Raw genomic sequence first — 16,072 nt, 5'->3', positions numbered from 1 at the left:
CCTGGACTTAGCACAACAACAGAAGTTATTGAGTGATCTGGAGATACGGGATCTGTCTCTGAGAAATTATCATCATTGATTTCACACTCTTCACTTCGCTCAAGAAGTGGCTCAGTTTCAGTCTTGATCCTTCTAAAACACCTCAGAGAAACATTTGAACTCGAACCTTTGGAATGGAGTTCCATTATTGCTTCTGACCATCTCGGGCACACCCTTAGATGAAAACAATTTGTCTAGTGCATTGATTGTGGAGTCCTCTGATTGCGACGTTAGTATATCTACTTCGGGAAAACGAGAGTAGTCATCACGAGTTACAACAGTGAGTGACCCGAAGGGAGGGGTCCGAAAAAATCAATACTCACTGTCTCCCAAGGCCTACTGGGTAAATCAGTCATCTTAAGAGGTTCACGCCTCTTTGAATCAAATGATGCACAGCATGGTATACACCGTTCTAACCTAGATTCAACCAATGAATCAATCTGGGGAAACCAAACCTTTTCCCTCAGCTGTGCTTTAGTACGAGTTACACCTTGATGGCCCTCATGAGCAAGCACAATTACACGTTTCTTTAACGGTGCTGGTATCACAATACGACATCCCTTGAGTATCAAGCGATCATCATCGTCAAGCTGAGCTCACCACTAACTCTCTTGTATGCTTTCAAAGAGGTTAGATCAACATCGCTGGGCCAAACCATGGGGTTGTCGACCAAATACCACTTGTTGGTCTGAGTCGGGTTTCTGACTGCTTTTACTGTGGGGTCATCTTCGTATGCATCAATGATGTCCTGTCTAGACAATTGCCTTGGGCACAGCCTGGGTTGCGACAAAATTGACATACTCCTCTACCAATTGCTCAAGATCTGATAGCTTGGTACTTGACAGAGGAAGGGGGTGTCGTGACAGGTAGTCAGCTGGATTATCACACCCTTTCTGGTACTTTATATCAGGAGAATAAGGCTGAAGACGCAAATTCCAGCATTCAAGACGTGTTGGGAGATCTCGTTTTCGTACTCCGAAAATTCCTAGCAAAGGTTTGTGATCAGTATGGACCACTACTGGTTTGCCATATATGTAAACATGAAAATGTTCACATGACAAGACCACTGCCAGAGCCTCACGTTCTAACTGTGAATACCGCTGTTCACACTCTTGTTAGAGACTGGCTCGCGTACGCAAAAACCCTGGCAATAGAGAGGTTGAGATGCACAACTTATACCGATACTTAAACTTATCACTTATCGAGATACGTATACGTTCTTACTTATCTCAAATCCCCTTGAGAAAACCGAACGTATACGTATAACATATACATATCTTCTATAACTCCTTGTCTCTAATTCGGTGACAATCATACCGCTCAGCAAATCGCAATAGGTCTTGTATTTTAGAGGTTGTTCCATTAACCAAAATGGCTGCTGTTAACGATATAATTCTTGGTATTGCGGCTGATGTTCTTAAGCCAGAAGATGCCATGTTACTCATTTTGCATGATGATGAAAGAGAGAAACCAAGGTGGTTCGCGTGTTGCTGCAGGACCTTGATGACGAGACATACCGCCGCATATTTCGCTTCGAGAGGCAGGATGTGGAGTGGTTGTGCTTGGCCCTCCAAATCCCTGAAATGGTGACGTGCCGAAATGGAACTTCAGTTCATGGTTTAGATGCGTTACATGTTCTGTTGAGACGGCTTGCCTACCCGAATCGGTTGATCCATATCTCAATCGACCACTGGAAGACACCAAGTGAGGTGTCATACATTGTTAATAGAATGCTTGATCTCATTTATGATCAGCATGCCCATCTACTGGATGATTTTCACCAGGACTGGTTGGCTCCACCAAGGCTACGGGAGTTCGCTGACGAATTACGAGACAAGGGTGCCCCCTAGAAAACTGCTGGGGCTTTATTGACGGAACTGCGCGCGCCATCTGTCGGCCAATTCGAAATCAATGGCAAATGTACAGTGGCCACAAAAGACAGCACCGCTACAAGTTTCAGTCCGTCTCCGCCCCGAACGGGATGATTGCGAACATGTATGGTCCCGTAGAGGGCCGGCGTCATGATGCCGCAATGCTGAGAATGAGAGGGCTGCTTGACCAGCTCGAGGCTTTTGATCGTCAAGCTCCTGTGTATATGTTATATGGTGATCCAGCCTACCCGCCCCTATCTGTTGAAGCCGTTCGGAGGAGCTGCACTGAACGACCGAATTTAACAGGAGGATGTCCCGGCTCCGAGTCTCTGTGGAATGGACATTTGGGAAGATCATTTCGAATTTCTCATTTCTGGACTTAAAAAAAAATCAAAAGTTGTACCTCAAGCCAGTCGCCAAATATTATATAGTTGCTGCGATCCTCACTAACTGCCACACCTGTTTATATGGATGTCAAACGGGGAGCTTTTTTGGACTTCAGCCCCCAACTCTTCAGCAGTATCTGCAACTTAATTGAATGGACATTTCAGCTGTAGAAACAACGTAACCATGGTAACGAATCAGTTGACTTCGACTTGACTTTATTTTTCAGTTAATTTGATCAAAACAGTTGACAAATAAAACTTCACTGTAAAAACTAACCGCCTAAGTTAAACTGTGGACGGGTGAAAGTTAACAAAACGTAAACATACAAATTTGTGTGGTAAAACATTGTGGTCTACTCATTTCAGGTATTTGATGTACATGTATATCAGGAAGTATATGCCGGAAATAAAAAGAGGCCTAAAACAACATGTTGTCGTATATCATCTATGCAATGTGAACCACCATCGTTCTTGTTCAAGTTAGTTAGTGTTCATTGATTCGATGATTAGAAAATCATGGCCCGGATCATTTCTCCATAAACCTCTTCATCATGTCGAACAAAAACTTCTTCTCTTCTCTTTCACTCTCAAGCCTCAGTCTCCTTTCATCCTTCTCCAAGTCAAATCGAGCAGTATCCAGTTCTAGTTGTTTTTTCTTCAACTCAATCTCCTCCCGCTGCAGCCCTTGGTCTTGCTTAGATTTGTCGGCCAAAAAGTCGCCTTGCTGTTCTTGGTCCTACTCCGCTTAGCCACACTTTCAACATTTTCTTGACCTGAAATTGTAATTAACCTGAAATTATTTTTTAAGGGACACCTAGTAGCCAGTAAGGACCAGTCAAATTGAAACTAAATTTGGCCCAAAACAGACATCATGACCTATCTTTATGACCATCAAGATAGTGAGAGACAGAGCGATCCCACCTATGATCTTTAGAATGTATACACTAACCTTCTACTGGGGCTGACAGAGTTTCCATCGCTTTCTTCCGCAGTTCCTTGGCCTTCGCTTCTTCATCCCCTTTCGCCTGTTTTTTCTGCTTTTGATTCCTATCAGCTTCGTCACGAAGGTCAAGTATTTCCGAGAGAAGTTGTTCTTTTTCCCCGAATTCATGTTCGACTCCAGCCCTGAGAGGAACACAAATGGAAAATATTATTTCATAACCGAGTAGTAGGACCCGCAGCGCCAATCCTTCACGCGAAGAAAGGGAATCCGCAGAGGTTGATAACTTGACAGCATTACAGTTAGAGAGGTAGGTAGGCCTCGACTATGATATGAAATTTGGTGGATTGCCGTCTTTGGTGTGGTTTTTTTTTTAAACTGAGAAAAAAATGTCCAAGTGTGGAGGAGAAAGAAGTTCCCATGAAAAAAAATGAATAAACCAAAACATCGACATCGATAACAGAATGTAATGAAGCATCATCTTGTTATAGCCTACTCATGAGGCGGCACTATTACTCACGCTGTCATGTCCTCTTTCTCGGCCTTTTTAAATTTGGCCAAAAGCAGGAGAGTTCTCTCTCGCACTCGCCGTACACCCACGTCCAATGCTGGTCTTGCATCTGTAGCGGATGCTTTTAATTTTTCCTCCACCGAGACCCATGATCCCTCGACGAAAGGGTTCTGGTGACAACTTCTCATGATGTAACATGATGTAACATGATGTCGTCATCTTCTGAAAAGTGTACCATTTTCTTTCTTTTCTGCACCATTCTGAAATTCAAAACCATCCAAATAATTTGAACCCGCCTGCATGGAACCGGAGAAGAAAACGTATAGATCAGCAATTGGCCTACAACGTCCGGGCTTCAATCGGCATCATTCCTCAATCAAAGGAGGAATGCAAGCTAGCTGGCTATCGACGCGCACCTACCGGCATATCAACGAGTTTCATCAATTCCGATAAGGCGACGAAGGCCCTTCGCATAACCAATCTACAAATCAAGCTTGCTTCGTATTTGAAAAAGCCCTCATATTCACAAAAGCACAATTTTCTGGACGAATTCTTATGTTCGTCATGTGCAATAGGAGTCAACGAAAATAGTTAGGGCAGTAAATTGTATATGTTTGGAAGTTAGGACGAGAAAAACAGAATTGTTTGACAACAAATCCAATATACTTGCCTGCTTTCCGATGCGTCCACAAACCCCGGACCGAACGTATTGTAAGGGGCCGTCTCCAAATTGATTTCGTTTCAAACGCGTTTGAAACGGGCAAAAAGCGTTTATTCTAAAATGAAATTCAAACGAAAATCATCCGTTTATCAGCCGTTTGAAAAGCGTTTGAAATCAAACGCACACCCCAGACGAAAATTTCGAAACGCTCCCAAACGAACACGTCCGATCAGAACGCTTGCCAAACGATTTCCAAACGATCGTACTAAACGGATCTCAAACGCACGTCAAACGATTGTCAAACGCACTTCGTTTCAGACGAAACGATTGTCGAACGCACTTTGTTTCAAATGAACTGGAAACTTAATTCGTTTCAAACGAACGGAAAACGCACTATCAAATGAACTTGAAACGTACTTCGTTTCAAACGAAATGTGCACGAAATGCGCATGCGATGCTCTTGTTTCATTCTTTCATTGATTTATATCTTGAAAGACGGATGTGTATTTTGCCCATTTATCTTTGTTATTTTCGATCATTATCGGTAAGTCTAATTGAGATTCAACAGTTGCATCTAGAGAAATTTGCTTCTAATTGCTACCGTATCACTGTTTTTAGTACTCGGCCTATAAATGTGCTTTTATAGGCCTATCTGTTCACAGTCCTGCGACATCAGGGCCGATCGCATGTGTTGAATATCAATCCTAAATTCTCATTTCAAGTAGTTAGGCTTGTATCAAGTAGGCCTAGGTCTATGACTCAGAATTAAATTAGTACCGATTCGCGCACATCGATCTTGCGGTCGGCCCAGACATGACATGTATGTATGGGCAGAATCATTCCTGCCTCCAAGACTTGCCGTTGTGTAACTGCACATGTAGGCTATACTAGTAGTCACTATAGCCTGTCCTAGCCATTCCCTATATTGGTACTCTTGGCTCTTCCATTTGAATGAGTCCTGCCAATACCAAGCTGCAAAACAAATATAATAACATCGTCAGCGCGGTGGCCGTATTGCCTTGGTATATGACTATTAAAGTTTCGAACTTACCCACTCTTTATTACCAACCAAATGACCTAGGCCTACTTAATGACGTTAACAGACTGAAGTAGCGTTTGGTAAAGTAACTACATGCGTATAAATGTTAGGATTTTAATCCAACCGACAACAACAAGAGAAATTTTTTGAGGGCGTTGTGATACTGGGTGATACCGATACCCCCAGATTGTTTTTTGGGTGACTGTATTCTCCCCGGTATTCCCCAATGCATTTAAGATTTAAACGATCGTACAAGTATTTAAACCCCATCTCCACCACCAATTATTTCAGGTTTGTATTCAGCATGATGGATCCCGGTGATGTCAATGACATAGGCCTACCAGGTGCAGAAAAAGGTAGGTTTGATTTTATAATGTAATGCTAATTGCTATACTAAAATGCTCTCTTCGAACTTTGATATACCAACCATCTACCGTACTGTATTTATACTTGGTTTCATAAATTGTGTTCTCACTTCCTTCTGCCACCAATGAAGATGCCTACCGGAAATTCAAGCTGTTTTCATGTTTTCATTATCAAATCAAGAGAAGGCTATGTTTAGAATAATGAAATTAACGTGCACATTTATCTGGTCAGCTTCGTGAGGTCTTATGGCTTCTGTAGGCTTCTGGTAGTGCATTGATATTTCATAATTCTGAATGCTCTTTTTTTAAAAATACATTTAAAATGTATTAACTGGAACGAAAGCATGCATGCGCACACCCATTTACACTTTGATATTTTGGTTGACTATGTCAGTATGTTATCCTTATTTTCAATATTTTGACACAAAGTCTGCGTCAAATCATCGATATTGGCATAAAAATAGAATTATAATCAATACCGGTACAACACTATTCTCAGTCTTGTCAACCCGCCCCTTGATTGATAGGCACGCATGGGCCTCTGTCAGTGTTACTTAAAGGGAAAAAAAGTACACTACATTTCATCAAAAAAAGATACAAGAAAAGTTTGTATTTGGTACATGTGAAACCAATTTAATCATCATTTTACATTTGTACAGGAGCTGCCATGTCTGGAAACTTCTTAGGCTTGACTGCCTATTGGCTATCACTAAAGTCTTTTTCTGTTCTGTTGAAATTTCAACTCGGTTCGACTGATGGAGTCTTCATTCCTTTCACGGATGAAAAGACTCTCAGAGGAATCAAAAAAATATATCAGCCTACATATGACGTATGCAGTGAAGATATGCAATGTTTGTGTAAGTGGATTTTTGTTAGGATGTTATTACTATTAATAGCGGAGATACTCATGGCGTGCAGGCTTAGTGTTTGATTTGTGATGAACATAAGTTTTGCAAGTGTAATAGAGCCGGTTCATATTAGTATTCGTAGCTGTAATGTTATGTGCATGGTATATAATTAATAATTGTGTGTTATGATTTCAGCGTGTTTTCTGTAGAGGCCGTGGGCAGAAAGATAGCAGTCAGGATGAAAGGCCAGCAAAAGCAGATTTGGTGAGCCGCAATGATGGATTGCACCCAACTTTGGAAGGAAGTAAGGTGTTGATGCAGCTTGTGAAGATTACTCTCAAGCTACCGGGGGCTCGTACATCTAAAGTTGAAGATGTGGTTGTTCGTTATCCATATTCGTTCTGCCAGGTGTGCAGGGCAGCTGGACACGGTTCTGGAAATTGTCAGCAGTTTTGGTACAAGTGAAGACTAGACTTGGGTGTTTTTATGTGTTTGTGGTGATTATGATGGTTGTTATTTGAATTGTAGACCTAAAATCTTTTTGTAATGGTGAAGAGTCTTTATATATTGTAAGATTTGAGGGTTTCAATTGTGAATTGATCAGTGGTGAATCGTAATAAATCTGAAGATATTGTCGATTTTGTGTTGGTTAGTATGTTTATTATAGCTGGGTTGTATTGTTTTGTTGGAAATGCGTATGGCAGGTTGTGACATTATTTTGCTTTTGGGAAGGTAGAAAAAGCATCATGTCTTCACTGCATTACTAAAGTATTGAACTAGAACTGTGAAATTTGCTTTCAGCAAATTTGTGTCCATCACCAGGGGGTGACGAGTTGCTCCACAGCCATTCATACGTGGGTATGGCGATTTTACGAATCTGCCCAACATTGCAAAAGGAAGTAGTGTAGTGATCTCCCTGTCTATTCGCTATACCGTTTCGCGAATGATCTATTTCCGGACATATTCGCTCGCTCCTTTCTCAAAATAACACGCTCATTAATCATTCAAACAGTCAGATGGGCATGATAGTTCATCGATAAGCATTTACGGCTCTTAGTTCTGATTCCTACTTTCAACCGTCACACAGTTCTCCGTTTTCTTCGCTGAACATACTCGACAGCTCGCGGGATCGGCCATGAGGATGACGTAAAACATAACGGGGGCAGAGCTTAATACATGCTAATGTATGCGTGATTGACAAAATCCCGGCCTCGCCGGCCGGTGATGTTAAAAATCGAAGCCAAAAAGTGCTTCAAAAGCACCGAAATGATCAGAATCTGGGGCCTATAATCAGCAAAAATCAAATACGTCTGCAAAAGATGATTACGTTAGAGAGTTTAGGGCGATGAAAAAAAGCCGTAACATCAATATTCATGGTAATATCGATGACGTCATTGTGGGGATTGCCGTGTATTAGAACTCTACTAAAATAATCCCTAAAACACCTCAGAAAACACCCTTCAAAACACCTCTGAAACACCACAGAAAACTTCAGACAAGTTGAAGGATGTTTATGTGGTGTTCATGAAGTGGTCCGTGGGTTCTTTTGAAACAAAATACATCTACTGCATACGTCATCTTCAATGCCTTGATAGCCTTGTTGGTCTGCTTTGCCTTCAACCACGCTTTGTCATCCATGTTCCTCGGAGGAATAGTCGAAACTGTCACACACGAATTTGGTGCAGCACACAAACATGACATACTATTTTATAAAAGCAATATTACAGAGACCATAAAACGCTATTTCAAAACCCTATCAACCTCTTCTTCGAAACAAGCAACCTAATCAAGCAATTTTATACTTGAAGTTGTCTATCCATATGTCTTCCAATGTTTACAATATTTTGCATAAGTTCAATGATTGCTTCTTCATCATTTGATTTAAAAAGGACTTTACGTCATATAAAACTTATGGCCAAACTTTACTAGCTCCATGTTCCTTCCACATCAATGCAGGCCTAACACTACCATGATGACTGCTAGCTTGAAAACTTACATAAATGCGATCACAAATTTCCTTAGTCGAGAATCCGGGCCCGCTGGCAGCACAGTCATTCGTCCTGACCAAAATGAATACGTCAGTAAAAGCACCCCACCGTATCTTTTACATTTTTCTAACAAAGAAATAGTGTTTAACCCTTGAAAAGCAAACGTAATGTGGTCACTGAATGGGCATCCAAGAACACTGTTGTCCACATATTTTAGAATCAAAGCAGAAAAAAATCACCGTTCGTTTTGCACAGGTCGCCATTTTCATGATTTTTTACGATAACTCCAGCCATTTGGAATTCGTTTGAACACAAACGGCAGGAATATATTTCTTTTTCACGGAAACTATTTGAAAGAAAACAAAAAGCGTTTGGAACGCGTTTGCTGACAAATGGCGCAATGCCGTTTTTGACGAAACAAAAACGAAACGCTTTTCTAAACGCTCTTCAAACGAATTTCAAACGCTCTTCAAACGAAGTTCGTTTAGGGTGAAACGAAATTGCGTTCGCTTTCAAACGGGAAATAAACGGTAGGGCCAGCGTTTGACAATCGTTTTACAAACGTTTCAAGATCGTTTGGGTGCGTTTTTATTGTTCACATTTCAAACGAATTTCAAACGATCTTAGATACGTTTCAAACGCGTTTGAAACGAAATCAATTTGGAGACGGCCCCTAACGAGCCTCGTGAGTGATATGCCTACAAAGCGATGACGTATTATGCGGGATATTTACACGTCGCCATTGCATAAGCGATTTTATAAGTCCCAGTTTTAACTGACCCCACCTTGTCTCGCAGACGCAAAACATTAAAATATAACATTTTCTGTTGTCCATAATCGTGGTCTTGGTTTGTGACAAAAAGCACACCAGTTTGTCTTGAATCATGCATGTCAATCTGCTTATGATTTCCTGCGGCATTCCGGGTTGATTGCTCAACTCCGTGCTGTCGAAAAACCTGATTTTTGACAAGGCCCAATCGGCCGTTTTTGCCAACTTATCGGGGTGAAATGCCCCCGTCAAATTTGATGATGTATTTCGCAAATTTCATAAATGATAAGTAGAAGTATTGGGATAAGTTGTGGATCTCAACCTCACTAGTGTCCTGATCGGCACATTGTGTGAGAATTCCACATATGCCTACAGGGGAGGCATCAACAAAGATCTCAGTCTTTATGTTCAAGTCAAAGAAAGTTAGAACTGGTTCTTTTGACAAAACATTCAGAATACTCTCTAGTGCCTTTTCCTGATCTGTGCCCCTTACAAAGTCAGTATCTTTCATAGTCAACTTCCTAATGGGCGCAGTCAACGTTGAATAGTTCGGATGAACCTTGCACTGTAGTTTAACATTCCCAAAAAACTGAGAATCTCAGATGTATTTGACGGTGGTGCCATCTTTAACAATGCATCTACCTTGCTAGAGTCTGCATACCAGATTCAGAGAATCTCAGGCCAAAGAAGTTGAGCTCAAGTTTGCTAAACAAACACTTGGGTAGGTTAATGGTGAAACCATGTTCCAAAGGGGGCTGTCAAAACCTTGAGTAGACCCTCATTGTGGTCGTTCGGCCCACAACCGCCAATGATTATATCATCAGAGATGCCCGAATGCCCGAAATCGCTTCTTCTACAGCCTTCTGAAAGAGTTCACTCGCAGAAACTATACCAAAACTCAAACGCTTTGACGGAAAAGACCTAGGTGGCAAGCAAACGTGGTCACATCTCTGCTATCAGGATCAAGTTCCAGATGTAGGTAACCTTGCCTAACAGAAATGATGGAGAAGACATAAATGGTTAAAAGGCAATTTCAAAATTGTTAAAATTCTTACCTCCCAGTCCAAGATTGTTGTATAGCTCTTCTGGCTTCTTACGAAAGGTTTCTTTACACATGTTTATCACACACGCTGCAAAAAAATAACAATTTGAATTTGAATTTGAAATTTCGACAACCATATTCATCATCAGAAACCTTTCTGCGGCTGTCTTAGTGCAGACAATGACAGTCAAACCTTTGTTGCCTTTACATACATGTAGCACGAGAAGTAAAAAGCTTTATGGACTGAATGGTGCAGGAGCTGAGCTTGTGTATGAAGATGAACTTCATACATCATACATGTATGAATTTTAAGAAAAGAGGTTTGACCCAGCACAAAGCCCAAATCAGGTGAAAAATAGATTTTATTCTGTTTTAACTCTTTAAATCCTTGAAATGTTCACCCCAAAAGACCTCCAAATGCCCCCCCCCCCCCCCATGTACAAGACAGCTTATTAATTTCACTAGTATTATTTCATCAATAGATCCCTAAACCGCCCGAAAACCAGCCTTAGTTTCATGATTGATGGCGATGGTGTTGCTTGAGATTAGGTACTGGCAGGCAGCTAGGGAACTAGACAAAAATCAGTGGCCGAATATGGGCCGGTTATGATCTAAAGGGTCAAATATCACATGCCAAAAAATGACAAGCAGTTTTAAAAAACTAACGACCGATGCCATGACTTTCAATTCCAAGCGATAACATATCAATTAAATCAAAAATTTGTGGTGAAAAAGTTTGACCATCCAGCCCACTCGTTTACACTCCATTATCCATAGCCCAAAAACGATGCGGACAAATAATTTATCATGAATGGACTTAACAGTAGTGACAGTATTTTATTGTAAAATAAAAGGCTAAAAATTTTTAGTAAATACTTACGGATTTTACATTCTTCAAAACACTGAGTGTGGGCACAAGTGGCATAAAAAACCCCAGGGGTGGCACGGAGGGCCTGCAACGCCACATTTAAAAAACATGAGTTACCAAGATTTGGTAACCCAATGCAATCATAATCTACAAAACAACTAGAGCTGGCCACGGCCAGCAATGAAGTCGTTGTCGGGCGGGGAGGGGGTATGGGGGGAAGGGTGTCAAAAAGTATGAATATGGAATGGGTGATTTGTGAATTACTGAGAAAAGTTGATTTAGAAAACAATGATATGATTATTTATTTCTCAAAAATTAACATAAGTATCAAAAATAAAGTTTGGTGTAACCTGTAACTTAAAGTTAAAGTTCACTCTTAAAGCGACTAGAGCGTGGATTTGGCTTGGGGGATATTTGTCACAAATAACCCTTTCTTTCTGCTCGTTGCAGCTAGTTCAGAGTTCAATGTTGATTTCGAAGTAATGTGGATATAATAAACTTACAAATTAACAATTACCAGCAACTACTTGTCACTCATTGACTCTTGTCAAAATAGACTGAACATATAATGACTTCTTAACAAATTTCTTCCCTTTCTTCAAGTGTTAGGAAATGGAATATTTTCCAAATCAGATATCTGTGTGGTTCACAGCGAGTAACTTATTTACAGTTACAAACAAATTACCAGCAACTACTTGTCACTTATTGATTCTTCTCAAAATACACGTAAATTGAACATCATTATGAATTCTTATCAATTTTCTTCCCTTTCTTGAAGTCTTAGGAAATGGAATGTTTTCCAAATCAGATATCTGTGTGGTTCACAGCGAGTAACTTAATTTCAGTTACAAACAAATTGCAACTACTTGTCACTTATTGATTCTTCTCAAAATAGACTGAACATCACCATGAATTCTTTACAACTTTCTTCCCTTTCTTCAAGTGTTAGGAAATGGAATATTTTCTAAATCAGATATCTGTGTGGTTCACATTGAGTAACTTAGTTACAGTTACAAACAAATTACCAGCAACTACTTGTCACTTATTGATTCTTCTCAAAATACACGTAGATTGAACATCATGAATTCTTATCAATTTTCTTCCCTTTCTTAAAGTCTTAGGAAATGGAATATTTTCCAAATCAGATATCTGTGTGGTTCACATTGAGTAACTTAGTTACAGTTACAAACAAATTACCAACAACTACTTGTCACTTATTGATTCTTCTCAAAATACACGTAGATTGAACATCATTATGAATTCTTATCAATTTTCTTCCCTTTCTTGAAGTCTTCGGAAATGGAATATTTTCCAAATCGGATATCTGTGTGGTTCACATTGAGTAACTTAGTTACAGTTACAATGTACAAACAAATTACCAGCAACTACATGTCACTTATTGATTCTTTTCAAAATAGATCGAACATCATTATGAATTCTTAACAAATTTCTTCTCTTTCTTGAAGTCTTAGGAAATGGACTATTTTCCAAGTCAGATATCTGTGTCGTTCACAGTGAGTAACTTAATTACAGTTACAAACAAATTACTGGCAACTACTTGTCAATTATTGATTTTTCTCAAAATAGACTGAACATCACTATAAATTCTTTACAACTTTCTTCTGTTTCTTCAAGTGTCAGGAAATGGACTATTTTCCGATTCAGATATCTGTGTGGTTCACAGTGAGTAACTTAATTACAGTTACAAACAAATTACTGGCAACTACTTGTCACTTATTGATTCTTCTCAAAATAGATTGAACATCATAATGAATTCTGAACAAGTTTCTTCTCTTTCTTCAAATGTTAGGAAGTGGAATATCGGTGTGGTTCACAGTGAGTAGAAGTTCACTGAGGTGTAGCAGGTCTTGTGCTGTCTGAATTCTTTACGGCTTTCTTCCCTTTCTTCGTCGACGTGTTAGGCGACGTAATCTTTTCCAAATCGGATATTTGTGTGCCGTTAATTACAACTTTAACAGTGAGTGGAAGCTCGTTGGAGTGTGGTAGGTTCTGTGCTGTTGCTGTGAAAACTTGTGCATCTGACTGATTTTCTATGATGCCGAGGACTTCTGGCGTGGTGTCTTCTTCGTTACTAATGGCGATGATTTGCATCCTTTTGCTTTCTGGTGCGTGTGTTACCTATAGGAATGTAAAATGATAGAAATTGTTACTACATGTATCACTATCATGTTACATAAAGATGCATAAATTCATTAGTCTTGAAGAATTACTAAAATAAGTTTTGTGTTACATTGTTCAGGATGAACTATTCATATATCATGTCAGAAGTCAACTTTAAAACTAAATGGCTTAATTTTATCATTTTACTGCAGTCCTGTAATGTTATGACTATTACTGCACTTACCATTGATGTTTCAGAGGTATTCTTTAGGCTAACTTGCCCCTGGTATATGTCGACTTCTACGTTTTCAATCTTGAGTTTCTTATTGATGTGGTCTTCTTTAACGGTGTCAGCGCTCTCATTCCACATTTTGCAGGTCATGGTATGTCCATCCTCTTCCAGGTACACATCTTTTCTTTTCCAATTTGCACCTGTCTTTAGTGGTGAAACCTGCAAAGATATTCCAGATTATATTTTTGTTTAGTTGAGACAATTTATTGGGCAAAATTAATGACACATGAAAGTTGTATTGTTCTATTTTTTGGATTAGCATCATTTATTTTGAATCTGGTTCATTTGTTGTGTTATAGCCTTGATATGTAGATAGTTAATTTTTTAAAGGAATATCAATGTCTCCAAGTGCAATTTCAGTGACTGAGTGTAATGAATAATTCATTCTTACCTGCTTTACAAGTGCTTCCACGGTTACTCTTGTTTTCTTGGGGGATGTCAACGCATCTTTCAAGGATAGTTGCGGGCATGGAGGAATTTGTCTTCAAGCCCTTCTGGTGTGGAGAATGGCGTGGTGGAAAATATCTGAAACACAGTTTATATCCATTTCAAAATTAACTGGTTGTATTAACTGGTCTATAACATGTATGAATGTGTTTGCGGAGTTCCTTATTGTATATGGAGAGTTAGCTACTATAAGTTATAGAGAATGAAACACAATAAAGTGTTTGTGATCTTTTTCATCAAACGTGGAAGATCAGACTACATTGGTGTCCTATTATATTGTGATTTCAGACTTGTGGTGATATCATGGAATTTGTTTACCTTCGATTGAGGTGTTAGCCTTATAGCTTTTTCCTGGTGGTTTATGGTACCATTGTGTATGAGGAGGTAAGCATCTTTCTTTATCATTTTCCTTTCGGATGTATTGTTCCAATAAACTTGATGCAAATCAGTCTGTCCTGCTATTATGGCAGTTACTGTGGTCATGGATCCTCGAGCACCCGGGTGGTTGAGAATCTTCACTTTTGTTGTATTCATCCTACAAGAAAAAGATAGAATGGATTGGTTAGATAATGGTAGTGATAATTGAGTAATATGAGCAAACTATAAATCCTGCAATAGAAGCATGTTTCATCATGGCAAGTACTTTAGGATGTCTGGTTGCCTCTCATTATCAGAAAGTTGCTCTGTAACATATTGTACATAAAAACTGGAGTATAGGGGCAGGGCAATTGCTTTGCAGATGTGACTTGTCCGTCTAAAAAATTTGTTGTTCAGGGGATCGGGACAACAAGTAAAATCTAACATTGTCATACTGTTGTATGGACTTCAGTTTTTATATGAAATAAATAAATGTGTATTGTTTTAAAATCTTATACTTACTAGTGACATGTGATAGTGTCCAGTGGGTGCATTGGTGCACGAGCTCAAAGTAAACTTTGAGCGCTTTACTTTGAGCGCTTATGCCAAAGCCCCAATTGGGGCATGATGTCTAGCACTCTTACTTGTATTTTTTTTTTTGGAGGAGGGGATGTTTTGATTTGGCTTGTTGTTAATTTTGATTTGCATTCAATTGTAGGTGCTATTACAACGTAACGGAATTTCAATTCACACTATTTTCTATTACACAAGTAGATATTCTGATGATGCTCTCAATTGATTTTGTGCAATTCATTCCATTATATGTGAAGTTTCATTTGTGGCAGGATGCTTTACACATAGTAAGGATGGGGACTGATGGATGTTGAACTGGAGAAGTTTGTGATCAGAATAATATGATTCATGTACAATAAGAGAGAAAATATCTGGATTTATGTTTGTGTATACGAGGTCCAACATACTGTGATAGTCTGTTGTTTCTTCTTGCACATACTGTGTACATTTGTAGAGGGACATCATTGTAGTACATAGATTTTGAAATTCCTGACTAGGTTTTAAGCCATCTATATTGAAATCACCCATGAATACTATAGCTTTATCTGTTATTAGGTTTGACGACAGATTATTGAGTGTGTGAAGTAGGTTTGCATATGGTACTGAAGGTGAATGATATATTGTGACAACTTGAACCAGATCATTACACACTTCTATTACCTGGCAGGTTACTTCAACATTCATGTGATGTGTATAACTGAATGATACAACTGGAAAGTTGTTGTCCTGATAAATTGTAATACCATGACAATATGATGATGGATGATTATTCACATGGGTATCAAACCCGTTTAGTTGATATTCAGGGTTTGTGTAATCTGGGGAAACTCTACATTCAACTAAACATATAAGATTTCAGGTTTTGTGGGTGTAGTTGGTATTTACATCATGGAAATGTGATTTCAAAGATCTGATATTCTGGAACGACATTTGGAATAAAATACATGTACTTGTC

The 16,072-nt window shown here is 39.3% G+C and overlaps 1 protein-coding gene across 1 annotated transcript; it reads right to left on the bottom strand.

The window, feature by feature from the left end:
* Positions 1-12,660: 12,660 nt before the first annotated feature.
* LOC135497292 (uncharacterized) lies at positions 12,661-14,212 on the bottom strand. The gene is made up of 3 exons (XM_064787068.1): positions 14,132-14,212; positions 13,693-13,899; positions 12,661-13,466 (listed from the first exon to the last, which is right to left on the bottom strand). Exons 2-3 carry the CDS (start codon positions 13,828-13,830, stop codon positions 13,176-13,178), a joined length of 429 nt encoding a protein of 142 aa, XP_064643138.1. The 5' UTR covers positions 13,831-13,899; positions 14,132-14,212; the 3' UTR covers positions 12,661-13,175.
* Positions 14,213-16,072: the final 1,860 nt, after the last annotated feature.

Source organism: Lineus longissimus, chromosome 12, assembly GCF_910592395.1.
Source record: "Lineus longissimus chromosome 12, tnLinLong1.2, whole genome shotgun sequence".
NCBI classification, from domain to species: Eukaryota; Metazoa; Nemertea; class Pilidiophora; order Heteronemertea; family Lineidae; genus Lineus; species Lineus longissimus.
Note: the sequence above shows the minus strand (reverse complement) of the source record. Positions and strands in the feature narration are given on the sequence as shown.